The sequence below is a fragment of the Entelurus aequoreus genome, linkage group LG02 (assembly GCF_033978785.1).
Source record: "Entelurus aequoreus isolate RoL-2023_Sb linkage group LG02, RoL_Eaeq_v1.1, whole genome shotgun sequence".
Taxonomy (NCBI): domain Eukaryota; kingdom Metazoa; phylum Chordata; class Actinopteri; order Syngnathiformes; family Syngnathidae; genus Entelurus; species Entelurus aequoreus.
This window is the reverse complement of record NC_084732.1, coordinates 4,840,113-4,863,057: the sequence shown is the minus strand read 5'-3', so window position 1 is coordinate 4,863,057 and position 22,945 is coordinate 4,840,113. Positions and strand designations below refer to the sequence as shown.

The 22,945-nt window shown below is 36.6% G+C and overlaps 1 protein-coding gene across 2 annotated transcripts in view; it reads left to right on the top strand.

Annotated features, from left to right (window-relative positions):
* The window catches only part of cdh8 (cadherin 8), a 465,099-nt gene that overhangs the window by 102,339 nt on the left and 339,815 nt on the right, over positions 1 to 22,945 (top strand). For both annotated transcript variants that reach the window (XM_062020585.1, XM_062020584.1), the window contains exon 3: positions 14,996 to 15,290. In XM_062020585.1, coding sequence (XP_061876569.1) covers positions 14,996 to 15,290 — 295 coding nt within the window. The remainder of the gene's footprint in view (positions 1 to 14,995; positions 15,291 to 22,945) is intronic.

Below are 22,945 nucleotides of genomic sequence, written 5' to 3'. Positions count from 1 at the left end.
TTTTGCTGAAATAAGCAGGGGCGTCCTTGATAACGTTGCTTGGATGGTCCGAAACCTGTATGTACCTTTCAGCATTAATGCTGCCTTCACAGATGTGTAAGTTACCCATGTCTTCACCCCCTTACCATCACAGATGCAGGCTTTTCCACTTTTGCGCCTAGAACAATCCGGATGGTTCTTTTCCTGTTTGTTCCGGAGCACACCGCGTCCACAGTTTCCAAAAAAAAAAATTGAAATGTGGACTCGTCAGACCACAGAACACTTTTCCACTTTGCATCGGTCCATCTTAGATAAGCTCGGGCCCAGCCAAGCCGGCGGCGTTTCTGGGTGTTGTTGATAAATGGCTTTGGTTTTGCATAGTGGAGTTTTAACTTGCACTTTACCGCGCGGCCAGCTTCAAATATGTTGTTCCTTGATGGATGATACCTGTTACAGTAGCATGCTAAAGTTAACGTTTTGCTGAAATAAGCAGGGGCGTCCTTGATAACGTTGCTTGGATGGTCCGAAACTTGTATGTACCTTTCAGCATTAATGCTGCCTTCACAGATGTGTTAGTTACCCATGTCTTGGGCACTAATACACCCCCGTACCATCACACATGCCGGCTTTTACACTTTGCTTCTAGAACAATCCGGATGGTTCTTTTCCTGTTTGTTCCGGAGGACACCACGTCCACGGTTTCCAAAAAAAAAAATTGAAATGTGGACTCGTCAGACCACAGAACACTTTTCCACTTCGCATCGGTCCATCTTAGACGAGCTCGGGCCCAGCCAAGCCGGCGGCGCTTCTGGGTGTTGTTGATAAATGGCTTTGGTTTTGCATAGTGGAGTTTTAACTTGCACTTTACCGCGCGGCCAGCTTCAAATATGTTGTTCCTTGACGAATAATACCTGTTACAGTAGCATGCTAAAGTTAACGTTTTGCTGAAATAAGCAGGGGCGTCCTTGATAACGTTGCTTGGATGGTCCGAAACTTGTATGTACCTTTCAGCATTAATGGTGCCTTCACAGATGTGTAAGTTACCCATGTCTTGGGCACTAATACACCCCCATACCATCACACATGCTGGCTTTTCCACTTTGTGCCTAGAACAATCCGGATGGTTCTTTTCCTGTTTGTTCCGGAGGACACCACGTCCACGGTTTCCAAAAAAAAAAAATTGAAATGTGGACTCGTCAGACCACAGAACACTTTTCCACTTTGCATTGGTCCATCTTAGATGAGCTCGGGCCCAGCCGAGCTGGCGGCGCTTCTGGGTGTTGTTGATAAATGGCTGTGGTTTTGCATAGTGGAGTTTTAACTTGCACTTTACCGCACGGCCAGCTTCAAATATTTTTAGTTCCTTGACTAATAAAACCTGTTACAGTAGCATGCTAAAGTTAACTTTTTGCTGAAATAAGCAGGGGCGTCCTTCATGACGTTGCTTGGATGGCAACATATGCTGCTCAAAAACCTGTATTTACCTTTCAGCATTAATGGTGCCTTCACAGATGTGTAAGTTACCCATGTCTTCACCCCCTTACCATCACCGATGCTAGCTTTTACACTTTGCTTCTAGAACAATCCGGATGGTTCTTTTCCTGTTTGTTCCGGAAGACACCACGTCCACTGTTTCCAAAAAAAAAAATTGAAATGTGGACTCGTCAGACCACAGAACATTTTTCCACTTCGCATCGGTCCATCTTAGATGAGCTCGGGCCCAGCCAAGCCGGCGGCGTTTCTGGGTGTTGTTGATAAATGGCTTTTGCATAGTTTTTTTGGTTATTTGATGCTATTTTGGTCAGCATGCTAACTGTTAACATTGTCAGTGTGACATAACATGGCTACTGTACCTTTAAGGAGATACCCCCTCCGGTCATGTGACCCGCGTTTGTACCCGTCACATTGGAGTCACGGCCGTGCTGACATTTAGCGAGTGTTTAGCGGCGATTAGCACGCCGTCACGCCTTTGACATCTTTAATTGTGACGCGTGAGAGGAAGAACGTGTGTGTGTGTGTGTGTGTGTGTGTGTGTGTGTGTGTGTGTGTGTTGGCCGCGCAGACTTCCTGCGTGACAGGAAGCGTACGTGACGGCGTCTCCGCCCTCTCGCTCCTCGTCTCGCCGCTACACGCCAGGGAGGAGGAGCACACGTCCTCGCTGGCGTTTAGCATCACGCCGCTTTTAGCGAGGAATGTGCAGGGAGGGGATTTTCTCACACACGTGTTGGTGCTTGCAGTGTGTGAGTGGTCCTGTCGTGTAAAGGATCTTTGGCTTTGTTTTTGTTGTTGCAGTGATATATATAGTATATATACTGGAATATAGAGGATCTTTGACTATGTTGTTGCAATGTGTGAGCGATCATGTCATATAGAGGATCTTTGACTATGTTGTTGCATTGTGTGAGCGATCATGTCATATAGAGGATCTTTGACGATGTTGTTGCATTGTGTGAGTGATCATGTCATATAGAGGATCTTTGACTATGTTGTTGCATTGTGTGAGCGATCATGTCATATAGAGGATCTTTGACGATGTTGTTGCATTGTGTGAGTGATCATGTCATACAGAGGATCTTTGACTATGTTGTTGCATTGTGTGAGCGATCATGTCATAATAGAGGATCTTTGGCTATGGTGTTGCATTTTGTGAGCGATCATGTTATATAGAGGATCTTTGACTATGTTGTTGCATTGTGTGAGCGATCATGTCATATAGAGGATCTTTGACCTTGTTGTTGCATTGTGTGAGTGATCATGTCATATAGAGGATCTTTGACGATGTTGTTGCATTGTGTGAGCGATCATGTCATATAGAGGATCTTTGACGATGTTGTTGCATTGTGTGAGCGATCATGTCATATAGAGGATCTTTGACGATGTTGTTGCATTGTGTGAGCGATCATGTCATAATAGAGGATCTTTGGCTATGGTGTTGCATTTTGTGAGCGATCATGTCATATAGAGGATCTTTGACTATGTTGTTGCATTGTGTGAGCGATCATGTCATATAGAGGATCTTTGACCTTGTTGTTGCATTGTGTGAGTGATCATGTCATATAGAGGATCTTTGACGATGTTGTTGCATTGTGTGAGCGATCATGTCATATAGAGGATCTTTGGCTATGTTGTTGCATTGTGTGAGTGATCAAGTCATATAGAGGATCTTTGACTATGTTGTTGCATTGTGTTAGTGATCATGTCATATAGAGGATCTTTGACTATGTCGTTGCATTGTGTGAGCGATCATGTCATTATAGAGGATCTTTGACTATGTTGTTGCATTGTGTGAGCGATAATGTCATATAGAGGATCTTTGACTATGGTGTTGCATTTTGTGAGCGATCATGTCATATAGAGGATCTTTGACTATGTTGTTGCATTGTGTGAGCGATAATGTCATATAGAGGATCTTTGACTATGTTGTTGCATTGTGTGAGTGATCATGTCATATAGAGGATCTTTGACTATGTTGTTGCATTGTGTGAGTGATCATGTCATATAGAGGATCTTTGACTATGTTGTTGCATTGTGTGAGCGATCATGTCATAATAGAGGATCTTTGACTATGTTGTTGCATTGTGTGAGCGATAATGTCATATAGAGGATCTTTGACTATGTTGTTGTATTGTGGGAATGATCATGTCATATAGAGGATCTTTGACTATGTTGTTGCATTGTGTGAGTGATCATGTCATATAGAGGATCTTTGACTATGTTGAAGCATTGTTTGAGCGATCATGTCATATAGAGGATCTTTGACTATGTTGTTGCATTGTGTTAGTGATCATGTCATATAGAGGATCTTTGGCTATGTTGTTGCATTGTGTGAGCGATCATGTCATATAGAGGTTCTTTGACTATGTTGTTGCATTTTGTGATCGATCATGTCATATAGAGGATCTTTGACTATGTTGTTGCATTGTGTGAGTGATCATGTCATATAGAGGATCTTTGACTATGTTGTTGCATTGTGTGAGTGATCATGTCATGTAGAGGATCTTTGACTATGTTGTTGCATTGTGTGAGCGATCATGTCATATAAAGGATCTTTGGCTATGTTGTTGCATTGTGTGAGTGATCATGTCATATAGAGGATCTTTGACTATGTTGTTGCATTGTGTGAGCGATCATGTCATATAGAGGATCTTTGGCTATGTTGTTGCATTGTGTGAGTGATCATGTCATATAGAGGATCTTTGGCTATGTTGTTGCATTGTGTGAGCGATCATGTCATAATAGAGGATCTTTGACTATGTTGTTGCATTGTGGGAATGATCCTGTCATATAGAGGATCTTTGGCTATGTTGTTGCATTGTGTGAGCGATCATGTCATATAGAGGATCTTTGACTATGTTGTTGCATTGTGTGAGTGATCATGTCGTATAGAGGATCTTTGGCTATGTTGCATTGTGTGAGTGATCATGTCATAATAGAGGATCTTTGACTATGTTGTTGCATTGTGTGAGTGATCATGTCGTATAGAGGATCTTTGGCTATGTTGCATTGTGTGAGCGATCATGTCATATAGAGGATCTTTGGCTATGTTGTTGCATTGTGTGAGCGATCATGTCATAATAGAGGATCTTTGGCTATGTTGTTGCATTGTGTGAGCGATCATGTCATATAGAGGATCTTTGACTATGTTGTTGCATTGTGTGAGTATACACATATATATATATATATATATATATATATATATATATATATATATATATATATATATATATATATATATATATATATTTATATTTTTATATATATATATATATATATATTTATATTTTTATATATATATATATATATATATATATATTTATATTTTTATATATATATATATATATATATATTTATATTTTTATATATATATATATATATATATATATATATATATATATATATATATATATATATATATATATATATATATATATATATATATATATATATATATATATATATATATATATATATATATATATATATATATATATATACATACATATATATATATATATATATATATACATATATATATATATACATATACATATACATATACATGTATGTGTATATATGTATTAATATGTATATGTATATGTATATGTATATATGTATATGTATATATATGTATATATCATATATGTAAATCGATCAAATCAGGATGAATAAGAATCAAGATTCGGATTTGAATCGTTTTTTTGTGCACCCCAATTATCTTATTTATCCCAAATTGTACATTCTCGGGCAATAAATCCACACGTATTTTTCTCTTAAGTCCTTATTTAAAGTCCACACTGACAGGTGTGAGTGAGTGCCAGGGGTGCTACTAAAACCAGGATGTGTGCTCTGCCCCCCCTGCCCCCCCACCGGGAGAGGACTGTATAAAAGCGACAGCTGTTTGCTCGCCAACATTAAACACACCCAAAAATCACTTATAGGATAAAAAGCCAAAGACAAAGACAGGCCGTCATCAATTTGAGCTCATTTAAAGGCTCCCCCAGCAGGCGGCGTGTCGACGGGCGTTTTTCGGTTAATGAGCCGCATCGTTCACCTGGAATGACAAAAAAGTGCAAAGTGTGGCGATTGAGGACGCTTCGTCAGTGTCTGCTAACGCGGCCTCGGAGCCAACGTGTGTGGCGACCAGGCGCCGTCGGAGGTCGCCGTTTATTTTATTCATTTTTTTGAGGAGTTTTTTCTGCACCCGAACCACGCTCCCCGAGGAGGGGGGAGCGTGGCAGGAAATGAACTGAAAGCTGCTGAATAGACATATTTTGGTGCATGCCTGGGAGCCTCTTTGTTTTTAGGTTTAAAAAAACAAGAAAAAAGTGTTGTTTTTATCGTCAAACAGCACAAAATGATAGTCACACACACACTAGGTGTGGTGAAATGTGTCCTCTGCATCCCCTTGTTCCACCCCCTGGGAGGTGAGGGGAGCAGTGAGCAGCAGCGGTGGCCGCGCCCGGGAATCATTTTTAGTGATTTAACCCCCAATTCCAACCCTTGATGCTGAGTGCCAAACAGGGACCCATTTTTTTATAGTCTTTGGTACGACTCGGCCGGGGTTTGAACCCACGACCTACCGATCTCAGGGCCGACACGCTAACCACTAGGCCGCTGTGTAGGTTGGGGCCAAATGTATTCTCAAAATGTCGCGAGTTACGACGTTAGCAACAAAGACAACTGTGGAGGGGGGAGTGGCCTGCGGGCCTGCAGCGAAGCGAGGTGTGCCAGGACCGGCCTCGAAGTGAGGGACAGGTGCCTGGTTGGCCCGCCTGGGCCTTGTTATCTCATCACCTGTCGCTCTGTATAAGCAGCGTGAGGAAACAAGTCTGGAATTTCCGGTGGTCCAACCCGACGTTGGATTTTTGCAAACATGGCTCCCAGTCTGTGGAACGCTCTCCCTGACCACCTGAGGGCACCACCGACTGTAAATGCTTTTTAAAAGGCTTAAAAACCCTTCTTTTTAAAAATAAATCCTTTTTTTTTTTTAGATATATGCATACTAGTTCTAGCTCTTTGGCTGTTCTAGTTTTTATTTGTATTTATTTTTTATTATCTTTTTATTTGAAAATTTTTTTACTACACTGTAGCACTTTGAGGTTGTTTACTCAATGTAAAGTGTTTTTTTTTTTACAAATAAAATCTATTATTATTATTAAAAGGTGGCGCCACAGCAAAAATAATGAAACACCTTTTCAGCGTCTTTACTTAGTTTTATTTTCCAAAACTATTTGCAAAATCCATAAATTAGCCGCGCCGTTTTATAAGTGGTGGGGTCCAAAGCGCGAGAAAACAAGTCTGAAATTTCCCGTGGTCCAACCCGACGTTGGATTTTTGCAAACATGGCTCCGAATCTGTGGAATGCTCTCCCTGACCACCTGAGGGTACCACAGACTGTAAATGCTTTAAAAAAAAGGCTTGAAAACCCTTCTTTTTAAAAAAGCCTTTCTTTTATATATATATATATGCATACTAGTTCTAGCTATTTGGCTGTTCTGAATTTATTTGTATTTATTTTTTATTATCTTTTTATTTGATTTTATTTTTAATACACTGTAGCACTTTGAGGTTGTTTACTCAATGTAAAGTGCTTTTTTATTTTTACAAATAAAATATATATACATATATTTTAAAATATATATACTATTATTTTTATTAAAAGGTGGCGCCACAGCAAAAACAATAAAACACCTTTTCAGCGTCTTTACTTGTTTTATTTTCCCAAACTAAACGCTCTCCCTGACCACCTGAGGGCACCACAGACTGTGGATGCTTTTTAAAAAAAGGCTTTAAACCCTTCTTTTTAAAAAAGCCTTTTTTTTTTTTTTTTTTTTTTACATATATGCATACCATTTCTAGCTATTTGGCTGCTCTAGTTTTTATTCGTATTTATTTTTTATTATCTTTTTATTTTTTTTAATTTTTTTTAATACACTGTAGCACTTTGAGGTTGTTTACTCAATGTAAAGTGCTTTTTTTTTTTACAAATAAAATCTATTATTTTTATTAAAAGGTGGCGCCACAGCACCAACAATAAAACACCTTTTCAGCGTCTTTACTTGTTTTATTTTCCCAAACTAAACACTCTCCCTGACCACCTGAGGGCACCACAGACTGTGGATGCTTTTAAAAAAAGGCTTTAAACCCTTCTTTTTAAAAAAGCCTTTTTTTTTTTTTTTTTACATATATGCATACTAGTTCTAGCTATTTGGCTGTTCTAGTTTTTATTCGTATTTATTTTTTATTGTCTTTTTATTTTATTTATTTTTAATACACTGTAGCACTTTGAGGTTGTTTACTCAATGTAAAGTGCTTTTTTTTTTACAAATACAATCTATTATTTTTATTAAAAGGTGGCGCCACAGCAAAAACAATAAAACACCTTTTCAGCGTCTTTACTTACTTTTATTTTACCAAACTATTTGCAAAAGCCGTGAAAAGCGCGAGGAAAACGAGTCTGAAATTTCCCGTGGTCCAACCCGACGTTGGATTTTTGCAAACATGGCTCCCAGTCCGTGGAACGCTCTCCCTGACCACCTGAGGGCACCACAGACTGTAAATGCTTTTTAAAAAAGGCTTAAAAACCCTTATTTTTAGAAAAGCCTTTTTTTATATATATATATATATATATATATATATATATATATATATATATATATATATGCATACTAGTTCTAGCTATTTGGCTGTTCTAAATTTATTTGTATTGATTTTGTATTATCTTTTTGTTTTATTTTTTTATTAATACACCTTAGCACTTTGAAGTTGTTTACTCAATGTAAAGTGCTTTTTTATTTTTACAAATAAAATATATATACATATATTTTAAAATATATATACTAGTATTTTTATTAAAAGGTGGCGCCACAGCACAAACAATAAAACACCTTTTCAGCGTCTTTACTTGTTTTATTTTCCCAAACTAAACGCTCTCCCGACCACCTGAGGGCACCACAGACTGTGGATACTTTTAAAAAAAGGCTTTAAACCCTTCTTTTTAAAAAAGCCTTTTTTTTTTTTTACATATATGCATACTAGTTCTAGCTATATGGCTGTTCTAGTTTTTATTCGTATTTATTTTTTATTATCTTTTAATTTTTTTTAATACACTTTAGCGACGTTCTGAGGTTTCAAAGGCGACAGGAAGTCCTCCGTGGACCACGGATCGTGTTTTGTGGAGCCGATCTAAAGCTCCGCCTCCTTTAGCGCCGAGCACCGCGGCGCTCCAAAAGGCAGGTTTATTAGCTCCTCTTTGAACGCCACTCACCTGCTTGGCGCCGAGAGGATTACGCGGGAGTGGAATAAACTTCTTCTTCCCTTCTCATTCACCTTTTTAAAGCCGTTCTTTTCCCCCCCGCCTCGCACTCATTAGTTGTCCTCGGACTGGAGCGCCCGGGCCCGGTAATGCGGCTTTAGCGCGGCGATGAGGGCGTAATTAGGACAAAATAATGAGGAGCGGGAGGACTTTTGGGCCCCGGTTGTTTTGTCAGCAGGAGTCGCCTCCTGAATCTTTCATGCCCTGCTTGGCGCACCGACCGGGACTCTGAGACCGAGGGCAATAAAAGGCACGGTGCATGTTTGTATGTCGCATGTGATGTGCGACCTGGGTCCAGAGCCACTTCCTGTCCCCCAGTGGACCTCATTTAGCAGCCTGACTCCTCTCAGAGTCTCTCTGCAAACTCAAGTCCACTCCCGGAACTTGTCGATCATACGCCTGGACTAGAACCCCCGAGACCACCGATACCAGATATTGATGCTCTGATATCAAAATATCGATACTTTTTGATACTTTAGTTCAAGGATTATTTTCCACTTCCAACTTATATTCAATTGAATAGACTGCAAAGACAAGATATTAAACGTTCGAACTGGAAAACTTTATTTTTTGCAAATATTAAAGGCCTACTGAAAGCCTGATAGTTTATATATTAATGATGAAATATCATCATCAGTCAGGGTTTTTTTTTAATTTAGTTTCTATCTGCATTTGAGACTGCTATGCTATCACGTTGGCTACGTAGCTAGGTTAGCTTCTATTTTTTTTAGCTTCGAAAAGCTGAATATTATTAATTGTGTATTTACATGTTCATGGTTTAATAGTATTTTTGATCTTCTGTCTATCCATCCAGTCAGGGTTGTTTTTTTTTAGTTTCTATCTGCATTTGAGACTGCTATGCTATCACATTGGCTACGTAGCTAGGTTAGCTTCTATTTTTTTAGCTTCGAAAAGCTGAATATTATTAATCGTGTATTTACATGTTCATGGTTTAATAGTATTGTTGATCTTTTGTCTATCCATCCAGTCAGGTTTTTTTTGTATTTAGTTTCTATCTGCATTTGAGACTGCTATGCTCTCACGTTGGCTACGTAGCTAGGTTAGCTTCCGTGGAATGCTCGGTCGTTCACAAACAAGGACGGGGCGAGGCTCGCCACTTTGTCGACAAATGCCTGAGCAAATTGTTGAACAGTTTAAGAACAACATTTCTCAACCAGCTATTGCAACGAATTCAGGGATTTCACCAGCTGCGCTACGCTGATATCATCAAAAGGTTCAGAGAATCTGGAAAAAAAATCACGTAAGCGATGGTAATACGGACCTTCTATCCCTCAGCATCAAAAACTGACATCGGTGTGTAAAGGATATCACCACATGGGCTCCGGAACACTTCAGAAAAACCACTGTCAGTAAATACAGTGTGCATGTAAGTGCAAGTTAAAACTCTACCATGCAAAGCAAAAGCCATGTATCAACAACACCCAGAAACGCCTCTTCAGCACATACAAAAGAAATAACGTTATTTTTGTTAACGTCACTGTGGTCCTAAAATGTTTTGCCTTCGATGAAGTTAATGTGCATGTTTTCGTAAACTTCTGAATATTTAGCCTTTCCGACGAATACGAACAAAAATGATATTTTTTGTTAACATGACGTACACGGTGGTCCTAAACAATTTTGCTTTCGACTAAGTTAACGTGCATGTTTTCGTAAACTTCCGCGATTATTTGGCCTTTTTGACGGCTACCAACAACATTTTTATTGTTGTTAACTACAAGTAAGGCGGTACTGCATCAAAAAGCGACATCAGTGTGTAAAGGATATCACCACAAGGGCTTCGGAACACTTCAGGAAACCACGGTCAGTCACTATAGTTGGTCACTACATTTGAAAGTGCCAGTTAAAACTCTACTATGCAAAGCCAAGGTAATTTATCAACAACACCCAGAAACACTTCTTCAACAAATACAAAAAAATATTTTATTTTTGTTTACATCACGTACAATGTGGTCCCAAACAATTTTGGTTTTGACTAAGTTAACCTCTAAAGGCATTAGTGGCCACATGCGTGGACAGCACCTTTTAGCTCTTATTTCCAAAATTGTGTACATTACTGAATTGGGGTCTTATGGCCGCTTATGTGGACACTTATATTGCCATCTGGTGGTGTCAGAAGAGTATAACATACAATGGAATTTGGAAAAAAAAAAGTGTAAAAAAGTGCTTTTTTACAAATAAAATCTATTATTATTATTAAAAGATGGCGCCACAGCACAAACAATAAAACAACTTTTTAGCGTCTTTACTTGTTTTATTTTTCCAAACTATTTGCAAAAGCCGTGAATTAGCCGCACCGTTTTATAAGTGGCGGGGTCCAAAGCGCGAGGAAACGAGTCTGAAATTTCCCGTGGTCTAACATGGCACAACGATTTTGAGGTTTCAAAGGCGACAGGAAGTCCTCCGTGGACCACGGATCGTGTTTTGTGGAGCAGATCCAAATCTCACAGTCTGTAAAATGCTCTCCCTGACCACCTGAGGGCACCACAGACTGTGAATGATTTTAAAAAAACCTTAAAAACCCTTCTTTTTAAAAAAGCCTTTTTTTTTTAGATATATGCATACTTGTTCTAGCTATTTGGCTGTTCGGGTTTTTATTTTTAATTATTTTTTTATTATCTTTTTATTTTTATTTGTTTTAATACACTGTAGCACTTTGAGGTTGTCTACTCAATATAAAGTGTTTTTTTTTTTTACAAATAAAATCTATTATTGCTATTAAAAGATGGCGCCGCAGCACAAACAAAAAAACACCTTTTCAGCGTCTTTACTTGTTTTATTTTTCCAAACTATTTGCAAAAGCCGTGAATTAGCCGCGCCGTTTTATAAGCGGCGGGGTCCAAAGCGCGAGGAAACGAGTCTGAAATTTCCGGTGGTCTAACATGGCACAACAATTTTGAGGTCTCAAAGGCAACAGGAAGTCCTCCGTGGAGCATATTTGAAGCTCCCAGTCTGTTGAACGCTCTCCCTGACCACCTGAGGGCACCACAGACTGTGGATGCTTTTAAAAAAGGCTTAAAAACCCTTCTTTTTAAAAAAGCCTTTTTTTTTTTTTTAGATGTATGCATACTAGTTCTAGCTATTTGACTGTTCTAGTTTTTATTTTTAATTATTTTTGTATTATCTTTTGAGGTTGTCTACTCAATGTAAAGTGCTTTTTTTTTTACAAATAAAATATATTATTATTATTAAAAGGTGGCGCCACAGCCCAAACAATAAAACACCTTTTTAGCTATATTATTATTATTAAAAGGTGGCGCCACAGCCCAAACAATAAAACACCTTTTTAGCGTCTTTACTTGTTTTATTTTTCCAAACTATTTGCAAAAGCCGTGAATTAGCCGCGCCGTTTTATAAGCGGCGGGGTCCAAAGCGCGAGGAAACGAGTCTGAAATTTCCGGTGGTCTAACATGGCACAACAATTTTGAGGTCTCAAAGGCAACAGGAAGTCCTCCGTGGAGCATATTTGAAGCTCCCAGTCTGTTGAACGCTCTCCCTGACCACCTGAGGGCACCACAGACTGTGGATGCTTTTAAAAAAGGCTTAAAAACCCTTCTTTTTAAAAAAGCCTTTTTTTTTTTTTTAGATGTATGCATACTAGTTCTAGCTATTTGACTGTTCTAGTTTTTATTTTTAATTATTTTTGTATTATCTTTTGAGGTTGTCTACTCAATGTAAAGTGCTTTTTTTTTTACAAATAAAATATATTATTATTATTAAAAGGTGGCGCCACAGCCCAAACAATAAAACACCTTTTTAGCTATATTATTATTATTAAAAGGTGGCGCCACAGCCCAAACAATAAAACACCTTTTTAGCGTCTTTACTTGTTTTATTTTTCCAAACTATTTGCAAAAGCCGTGAATTAGCCGCGCCGTTTTATAAGCGGCGGGGTCCAAAGCGCGAGGAAACGAGTCGGAAATTTCCGGTGGTCTAACATGGCACAACGACTTTGAGGTTTCAAAGGTGACAGGGAGTCCTCCGTGGACCACGGATCGTGTTTTGTGGAGCAGATTTAAATCTCCCAGTCTGTGGAACGCTCTCCCTGACCACCTGAGGGCACCACAGACTGTGAATGCTTTTAAAAAAGGCTTAAAAACCCTTCTTTTTAAAAAAAACTTTTTTTTTTTTTAGATATATGGATACTAGTTCTAGCTATTTGGCTGTTCAAGTTTTTATTTTTAATTATTTTTTTATTATCTTTTTATTTTTATTTGTTTTAATACACTGTAGCACTTTGAGGTTCTTTACTCAATGTAAAGTGTGTTTTTTTTACAAATAAAATCTATTATTATTATTAAAAGATGGCGCCACAGCACAAACAATGAAACACCTTTTCAGCGTCTTTACTTGTTTTATTTTTCCAAACTATTTGCAAAAGCCGTGAATTACCCGCGCCGTTTTATAAGCGGCGGGGTCCAAAGCGCGAGGAAAACGAGTCGGAAATTTCCGGGGGCCTAACATGGTGCATGGTTTCAAAGGCGACAGGAAGTCCTCCGTGGACCACGGATCGTGTTTTGTGGAGCAGATTCCCAGTCTGTGGAACGCTCTCCCTGACCACCTGAGGGTACCACAGACTGTGAATGCTGTAAATACTGTAAAAACCCTTATTTTTAAAAAAGCCTTTTTTTAATATATATATATATATATATATATATATATATATATATATATATATATATGCATACTAGTTCTAGTTATTTGACTATTCTAGTTGTTATTTTTAATTATTTTTTTTATTATCTTTTGAGGTTGTTTACTCAATGTAAAGTGCTTTTTTTTTTACAAATAAAATATATTATTATTATTAAAAGATGGCGCCACAGCCCAAACAATAAAACACCTTTTCAGCGTCTTTACTTGTTTTATTTTTCCAAACTATTTGCAAAAGCCGTGAATTAGCCGCGCCGTTTTATAAGCGGCGGGGTCCAAAGCGTGAGGAAAACGAGTCTGAAATTTCCCGTGGCCTAACATGGCGCATGGTTTCAAAGGCGACAGGAAGTCCTCCGTGGACCACGGATCGTGTTTTGTGGAGCAGATTCCCAGTCTGTGGAACGCTCTCCCTGACCACCTGAGGGTACCACAGACTGTGAATGCTGTAAATACTGTAAAAACCCTTCTTTTTAAAAAAGCCTTTTTATATATATATATATATATATATATATATATATATATATATATATATATATATATATATATATATATATATATATATATATATATATATATATATATATATATATATATATATATATATATATATATATATATATATATATATATATATATATATATATATATATATATATATATATATATATATGCATACTAGTTCTAGCTATTTGACTGTTCTAGTTGTTATTTTTAATTTTTTTTTTTATTATCTTTTGAGGTTGTTTACTCAATGTAAAGTGCTTTTTTTTTACAAATAAAATATATTATTATTATTATTAAAAGATGGCGCCACAGCCCAAACAATAAAACACCTTTTTAGCGTCTTTACTTGTTTTATTTTTCCAAACTATTTGAAAAAGCCGCGAATTAACCGCGCCGTTTTATAAGCGGCGGGGTCCAAAGCGCGAGGAAAACGAGTCGGAAATTTCCGGTGGTAAGATTTTGAGGTTTCAAATGCGACAGGAAGTCCTCCGTGGACCACGGATCGTGTTTTGTGGAGCAGATTCCCAGTCTGTGGAACGCTCTCCCTGACCACCTGAGGGTACCACAGACTGTGAATGCTGTAAATACTGTAAAAACCCTTATTTTTAAAAAAGCCTTTTTATATATATATATATATATATATATATATATATATATATATATATATATATATATATATATATATATATATATATATATATATATGCATACCAGTTCTAGCTATTTGACTGTTCTAGTTATTTTTAATTATTTGTTTTATTATCTTTTGAGGTTGTTTACTCAATGTAAAGTGCTTTTTTACAAATAAAATATTATTATTATTATCATTATGAATTTTGTGATTGTCTGCTGGCACATGAGAAACTTTAGTCGAGCGGTTTTTTTGTTTTTTGCTCAAGTCAACTCACTGGGGGGAAAAAAAAAAAAAAAAAAAAACTCCCGCCGCTCCCGAAGTCTCGTCCGCCCCTCGCCAAGCCGCATTTATTTCAAGCTCTTGTTAACGTTGTGGTTTCCTCTCCCTCGCAGCTGCACACAGACTTGGACGTGGGCGGCAAGCGCATCAAATACGTGCTGGCCGGCGAGGGGGCGGGCACCATCTTCGCCATCAACGAGCTCACGGGCGACATCCACGCCATGAAGAGGCTGGACCGCGAGGAGAAGGCCGAGTACACGCTCACGGCCCAGGTCGTTAACGCCGACACGGATGAGCCGCTGGAGCCGCCGTCCGAGTTCATCATCAAAGTCCAGGACATCAACGACAACCCGCCGCAGTTCATCGAAGGACCGTACACGGCCTCCGTGGCCGAGATGTCGGCGGTCGGTGAGTCACAAACGCACCACTGCACACCGCCATTAAACCGCCATCCAAAATAACAAGTGGGAAAGCACGAGTGCCGCCATTTGGAGCGAAAAAATTGGACCGAAACGACATGGAGGATTTCAGTTAACCCGCATTAACTAATAGATACAAAGAGATGCTTTAATTGGCTTTTAAAAGGAGTTTTTTTTTTTTTTTTAAAGTCTTTTTAACGAGGCAGAAAAGACTAGCGTGAATTCGCGGGAGATTGAGTACGGGAGATAATCATCGTAAAATAGTCAATAAACAGGAATTTATACGCTCACAAAAAAAGAACGTCGTAAATCTCTCAATATAGGCTCAAACGTTTGTCTTTGTTCAACTCTAAATCTCCTAATAGGCGTAATAAACGCCGAATTAACTCCAAATTGTAATTATTTTTCTATAAATACTTCCAGTTTAACAGGATAAATCTCGTCAGACAATGTGAACGTTTTTCATTATCGAGGCTTAGGTCAGGCTGATTACAACAAAATGAGGTGCAAATGAAAATGCAGCTTTAGCACTTTAGTCATATTTTTTTGCGCTTAAACAACTTATATGTGCAGGCCGATATTATCGGTCGATATATGCGTTAAAATGTCATATCGGAAATTATCGGTCAGGGTTATAAATTTTGATGTCTATTTTACTGTTTTAATTGGTTTCACCCTTTAAAATCGTTTTTAATCATATTTATTTTTTATATTGTCTCTGTATTGGTTTTCTATTCATTTATTCTTTGTTTTTATTCAGTCATTGGTGTAGCATAATATTGTTTTTAATATTGTTTTTAATATAGTTTTTAATATTGTTTTTAATATTGTTTTTAACATGGCTGTGCAGCACTTTGGAAACATTCTTGTTGTGTAAATGTGCTATATAAATAAAGTGGATTGGATTGGATTGGTATCGTTTTTTTTTTATTATTGGTATCGTTTTTTTATTTTATTTTTTTAATTTTTTTTATTTTTTTATTAAATCAACATAAAAAACACAAGATAAACTTACAATTAGTGCAACAAAATGAGGTGCAAATGAAAATACAGCTTTAGCAGTTTAGTCATTTTTTTGCGCTTAAACAATTTATATGCTAATATACAATTGTTCCTCTCAATTTTAATCATATTCAATAATTACATTAAGCTACTTCCGGTTTAACAGGATACATCTTGTCAAACAATGTGAACGCTTATCATTATCAAGGCTTAGGTCAGGGTGATTACAAAAAAACATAGGTGTAAATGAAAATGCAGTTTTAGCACTTTAGTCATATTTTTTTGCGCTTAAACAACTTGTATGTGGAGATGTCCGATAATATCGGCAGGCCGATATTATCGGCCGATATATGCGTTAAAATGTAATATCGGAAATTATCGGTATCGTTTTTTTTATTATTGGTATCGTTTTTTTTATTTATTTTTTTATTTTTATTAAATCAACATAAAAAACACAAGATACACTTACAATTAGTGCAACAAAATGAGGTGCAAATGAAAATACAGCTTTAGCACTTTAGTCATATTTTTTTGCGCTTAAACAACTTATATGTAGAGATGTCCGATAATATCGTCCGATATATGCGTTAAAATGTAATATCGGAAATTATCGGTATCGTTTTTTTTATTATAGGTATCGTTTTTTTTTTTTTTTTTTTTTTAATTAAATTAAATCAACATAAAAAACACAAGATACACTTACAATTAGTGCAACAAAATGAGGTGCAAATGAAAATACAGCTTTAGCACTTTAGTCATATTTTTTTGCGCTTAAACAACGTATATGCTAATATACAATTGTTCCTCTTAGTTTTAATCGTATTCAATAATTACATTAAGCTACTTCCGGTTTAACAGGATAAATCTCGTCAGACAATGTGAAAGCTTATCATTGTCAAGGCTTAGGTCAGGCTGATTACAACAAAATGAGGTGCAAATGAAAATGCAGCTTTAGCACTTTAGTCATATTTTTTTGCGCTTAAACAACTTATATGCTAATATACAATTGTTCCTCTCAGTTTTAATCATATTCAATAATTACATTAACCTACTTCCTGTTTAACAGGATAAATCTTGTCAAACAATGTGAACGCTTATCATTGTCAAGGCTTAGGTCAGGCTGATTACAACAAAACATAGGTGCAAATGAAAATGCAGCTTTAGCACTTTAGTCATATTTTTTTGCGCTTAAACAACTTATACTTAGAGATGTCCGATAATATCGGCAGGCCGATATTATCGGCCGATATATGCGTTAAAATGTAATATCGGAAATTATCAGTATCGTTTTTTTTATTATTGGAATCGTTTTTTTTTTTTTTTTAAATTAAATCAACATAAAAAACACAAGATACACTTACAATTAGTGCAACAAAATGAGGTGCAAATGAAAATGCAGCTTTAGCACTTTAGTCATGTTTTTTTTGCGCTTAAACAACTTATATGTAGAGATGTCCGATAATATCGGCCGATATATGTGTTAAAATGTAATATCGGAAATTATCGGTATCGTTTTTTTTATTATCGGTATCGTTTTTTTATTTTTATTTTTTTAATTAAATTAAATCGACATAAAATACACAAGATACACTTACAATTAGTGCAACAAAATGAGGTGCAAATGAAAATACAGCTTTAGCACTTTAGTCATATTTTTTTGCGCTTAAACAACTTATATGTAGAGATGTCCGATAATATCGGCCTGCCGATATTATCGGCCGATATATGCGTTAAAATGTAATATCGTAAATTATTGGTATCGTTTTTTTTATTATTGGTATCGTTTTTTTTTAATTTATTTTATTTTTATTTTGTTTTTTTATTAAATCAACATAAAAAACACAAGATACACTTACAATTAGTGCAACAAAATGAGGTGCAAATGAAAATACAGCTTTAGCACTTTAGTCATATTTTGTTGCGCTTAAACAACGTATATGCTAATATACAATTGTCCCTCTTAGTTTTAATAGTATTCAATAATTACATTAAGCTACTTCCGGTTCAACAGGATAAATCTTTGTCAAACAATGTGAACGCTTATCATTATCAAGGCTTAGGTCAGGCTGATTACAAAAAAACATAGGTGCAAATGAAAATGCAGCTTTAGCACTTTAGTCATATTTTTTTGCGCTTAAGCAACTTATATGTAGAGATATATGCGTTAAAATGTAATATCGGAAATTATCGGTATCGTTTTTTTTATTATTGGTATGTTTTTTTTGTTTTTTTGTTTTTTTTTTAATTAAGTCAACATAAAAAACACAAGATACACTTACAATTAGTGCACCAACCCAAAAAACCTCCCTCCCCCATTCACACTAATTCACACAAAAGGGTTGTTTCTTTCTGTTATTAATATTCTGCTTCCTACATTATATATCAATATATATCAATACAGTCTGCAAGGGATACAGTCCGTAAGCACACATGATTGTGCGTGCTGCTGCTCCACTAATAGTACTAACCTTTAACAGTTAATTTTACTAATTTTCATTCATTACTAGTTTCTATGTAACTGTTTTTATATTGTTGTACTTTCTTTTTTATTCAAGAAAATGTTTTTAATTTATTTATCTTATTTAACAAATTTTTTTAAAAAGTACCTTATCTTCACCATACCTGGTTGTCCAAATTAGGCATAATAATGTGTTAATTCCACGACTGTATATATCGGTTGATATCGGTATCGGTTGATATCGGTATCGGTAATTAAAGAGTTGGACAATATCGGAATATCGGATATCGGCAAAAAGCCATTATCGGACATCCCTACTTATATGCTAATATACGATTGTTCCTCTTAGTTGTAATCTTATTCAATAATTACATCGAATTGATTTACAGTTTAACAGGATACACTTTGTTAAATGCTAAGAACTTTTTTTTAATTTTAAAACAATTTTTTTTTTTTTTTTCATAAAGAAATACAATCATGTGTGCTTATGGACTGTATCCCTGCAGACTGTATTGATCTATATTGATATATAATGTATATATTGTGTTTTTTATGTTGATTTAATTTAAAAAATATATATATATATATATATATATATATATATATTTCTTGCGCGGCCCGGTACCAATCGGTCCGCTGACCGGTACCGGGCTGTGGCCCGGTGGTTGGGGACCACTGACTTACAGTTTAACAGGATAACGTTTGCCAAACAATATGAACACATGTGATAATCACACATATTATTATCAATGCTTAGGTCAGGCTGATTACAACAAATGAGGTGCAAATGAAAATGCAGCTTTAGCACTTTAGTCATATTTTTTTGCGCTTAAACAACTTATATACTAATATACAATTTTTCCTCTTAATTTTAATCATATTTAATAATTACATTAACCTACTTACAGTTTAACAGGATCAAGTTTGTCTAACAATATGAACGCATGTGTTAATCACACATATTATTATCAAGGCTTAGGTCAGGCTGATTACAAAAATAAGTACTCAAATATTCTGCATTAGGAATGACTTAGAAGGAAGGATTACTTTTACATACATATATGCAGTGCTAAAAAAAAACATTAATAAGTTAATAATAAATTATAATAATAAATATCTCCCTTACATAAACTGTCAATGAAAATTAGGTGCAAATTAAAATACGGCTTTAGCACTTTAGTCATATTTTTTGCGCTTAAACAACTTATATACTACTATACCATTTTTCCTCTTAGTTTTAATCATATTCAATAATAACATCTAACCTACTTACAGTTTAACAGGATCAAGTTTGTCTAACAATATGAACGCATGTGTTAATCACACATATTATTATCAAGGCTTAGGTCAGGCTGATTACAAAATAAGTACTCAAATATACTGCATTAGGAATGACTTAGAAGGAAGGACTACTTTTACATACATATATGCGGTGCTAAAATACAACATTACTAAGTTAATAATACATTATAATAATAAATATCTCCCTTAAATAAACTGTCAATAAAAATTAGGTACAAATTAAAATACGGCTTTAGCACTTTAGTCATATTTTTTTGCGCTTAAACAACTTATATACTAATATACGATAATTCGTCTTAATTTTAATCGTATTCAATATTTACATCTAATCGACTTACAGTTTAACACCTTGTCGAACAATATGATAATAATAAATATCTCCCTTAAATAAACTGTCAATGAAAATTAGGTGCACTAATATGGTCCTATTTCCTGGTTCTAGTCAGGGCTCGAGCAGCAGCATTCCGGATGTCTAGTTAACTGCTATTTATTTCTGTGTGCCACGCCCTGCCACGCTGTCACCTAAGCACTGGACTCAAGTGGTCGCATTTCCTGGTTCTAGTCAGGACTCGAGCAGCAGCATTCTATATATATATATATATATATATATATATATATATATATATATATATATATATATATATATATATATATATATATATATATATATATATATATATATATATATATATATATATATATATATATATATATTTATTTATTTATTTATTTATTTATTTATTTATTTAAAAAAAAAAAAGTTTTAATCTTATTAAAAACTATTAATCGATGCAAAATCGTCATAGCGCCACCTAGGCAAGGCAGGGCAAAATTATCTATAGAGCACATTTTGTACACAAGGCAATTCAAAGTGCTTTACTTCAAATTAAAAGAAGGAACAACAATTTGAATTAAATCAGAAAATACAATCATCATAAAAAGAATCATAATTCCAAATGAAAATTAATTAAATTGTGTCGATAAAATATTTTCTCTTGTCATGTGCACAATTAAATACACTTGAACATTGCCAACTGTGAGGCCTGTCTCACACCTTCAGGTAGACTAGTCCAGCAGCAAAAAACTGAAACAGTCTCACCATATTTCTGAGCGACAGGAAGCCAGGGCAGTGACCTAAGCAATGGACTAATATGGTCGTATATCCTGCTTCTAGTCAGGACTCGAGCAGCAGCGTTCTGGATGTCTAGTTAACGGATATTTATTTTGTTGTGCCACGCTGTCACCTAAGCACTGGACTAATATGGTCGTATATCCTGCTTCTAGTCAGGACTCGAGCAGCAGCGTTCTGGATGTCTAGTTAACGGATATTTATTTTGTTGTGCCACGCTGTCACCTAAGCACTGGACTAATATGGTCGTATATCCTGCTTCTAGTCAGGACTCGAGCAGCAGCGTTCTGGATGTCTAGTTAACGGATATTTATTTTGTTGTGCCACGCTGTCACCTAAGCACTGGACTAATATGGTCAGATTTCCTGGTTCTAGTCAGGACTCGAGCAGCAACATTCCGGATGTCTAGTTAACTGCTATTTATTTCCGTGTGCCACGCTCTGCCACGCTGTTATCTAAGCATTTGGACTAATATAGTCCTATTTCCTGCTTCTAGTCAGGACTCGAGCAGCAGCATTCTGGATGTCTAGTTAACTGCTATTTTTTTCCGTGTGCCACGCTCTGCCACGCTGTCACCTGAGCACGGGACTAGTATGGTCTTCTCTCCTGGTTCTAGTCAGGACTTAAGCAGCAGTATTCTTGATGTCTGGTTAACTGCTATTTATTTCTGTGTGCCACGCTCTGCCACGCTGTCACCTAAGCACAAGACTAATATGGTCATATTTCCTGGTTCTAGTCAGGACTCGAGCAGCAGCATTCTGGATGTCTGGTTAACCGCTATTTATTTATGTGTGCCACGCTCTGCCACGCTGTCAGCTAAGCACAAGACTAATATGGTCATATTTCCTGGTTCTAGTCAGGACTCGAGCAGCAGAATTCTGGATGTCTGGTTAACTGCTATTTATTTATGTGTGCCACGCTCTGCCACACTCTCATCCAAGCATTTGGACTAATATAGTCCTATTTCCTGCTTCTAGTCAGGACTTGAGCAGCAGCATTTTTGATGTTAACCGCTATTTCGTTCTGTGTGCCACGCTCTGCTACGCTGCCACCTAAGCACATGACTACTATGGTCCTATTTCTAGTCAGGGCTCAAGCAGCAGCATTCCGGATGTCTAGTAGTTAACTGCTATTTATTTATGTGTGCCACGCTCTGCCACGCTGTCACCTAAGCACTGGACTAATATATATAGTTCTAGTCAGGACTCAAATAGCAGCATTCCCCATGTCTAGTTAACAGCTATTTATTTCTGCTTGCCACGCTCTACCACACAGTCACCTAAGCACAGGACTACTATGGTCATTTTCCCTGGTTCTAGTCAGGACTTGAGCAGCAGCAACCAGATGTCTAGTTAACTGCTATTTATTTCTGCTTGCCACGCTGTCACATAAGCTCAGGACCGCTATGGTCCTATTTCCTGTTTCTAGTCAGGACTCGAGCAGCAGCATTCCAGATGTCGCATTAACTGCTATTTTATTTCTGTGTGCCGCGCTCTGCCACGCTGTCACCTAAGCACAGGACTAATATGGTCCTATCCCCTGTTTCTAGTCAGGACTCGAGCAGCAGCGTTCCAGATGTCGCGTTAACTGCTATTTTATTTCTGTCTGCCACGCTCTGCCACGCTGTCACCTAAGCCCAGGACTAATATGGTCATATTTCCTGGTTCTAGTCAGGACTCGAGCAGCAGCATTCTGGATGTCTAGTTAACTGCTACTTATTTCTGTGTGTCACGCTCTGCCACGCTGTCATCCA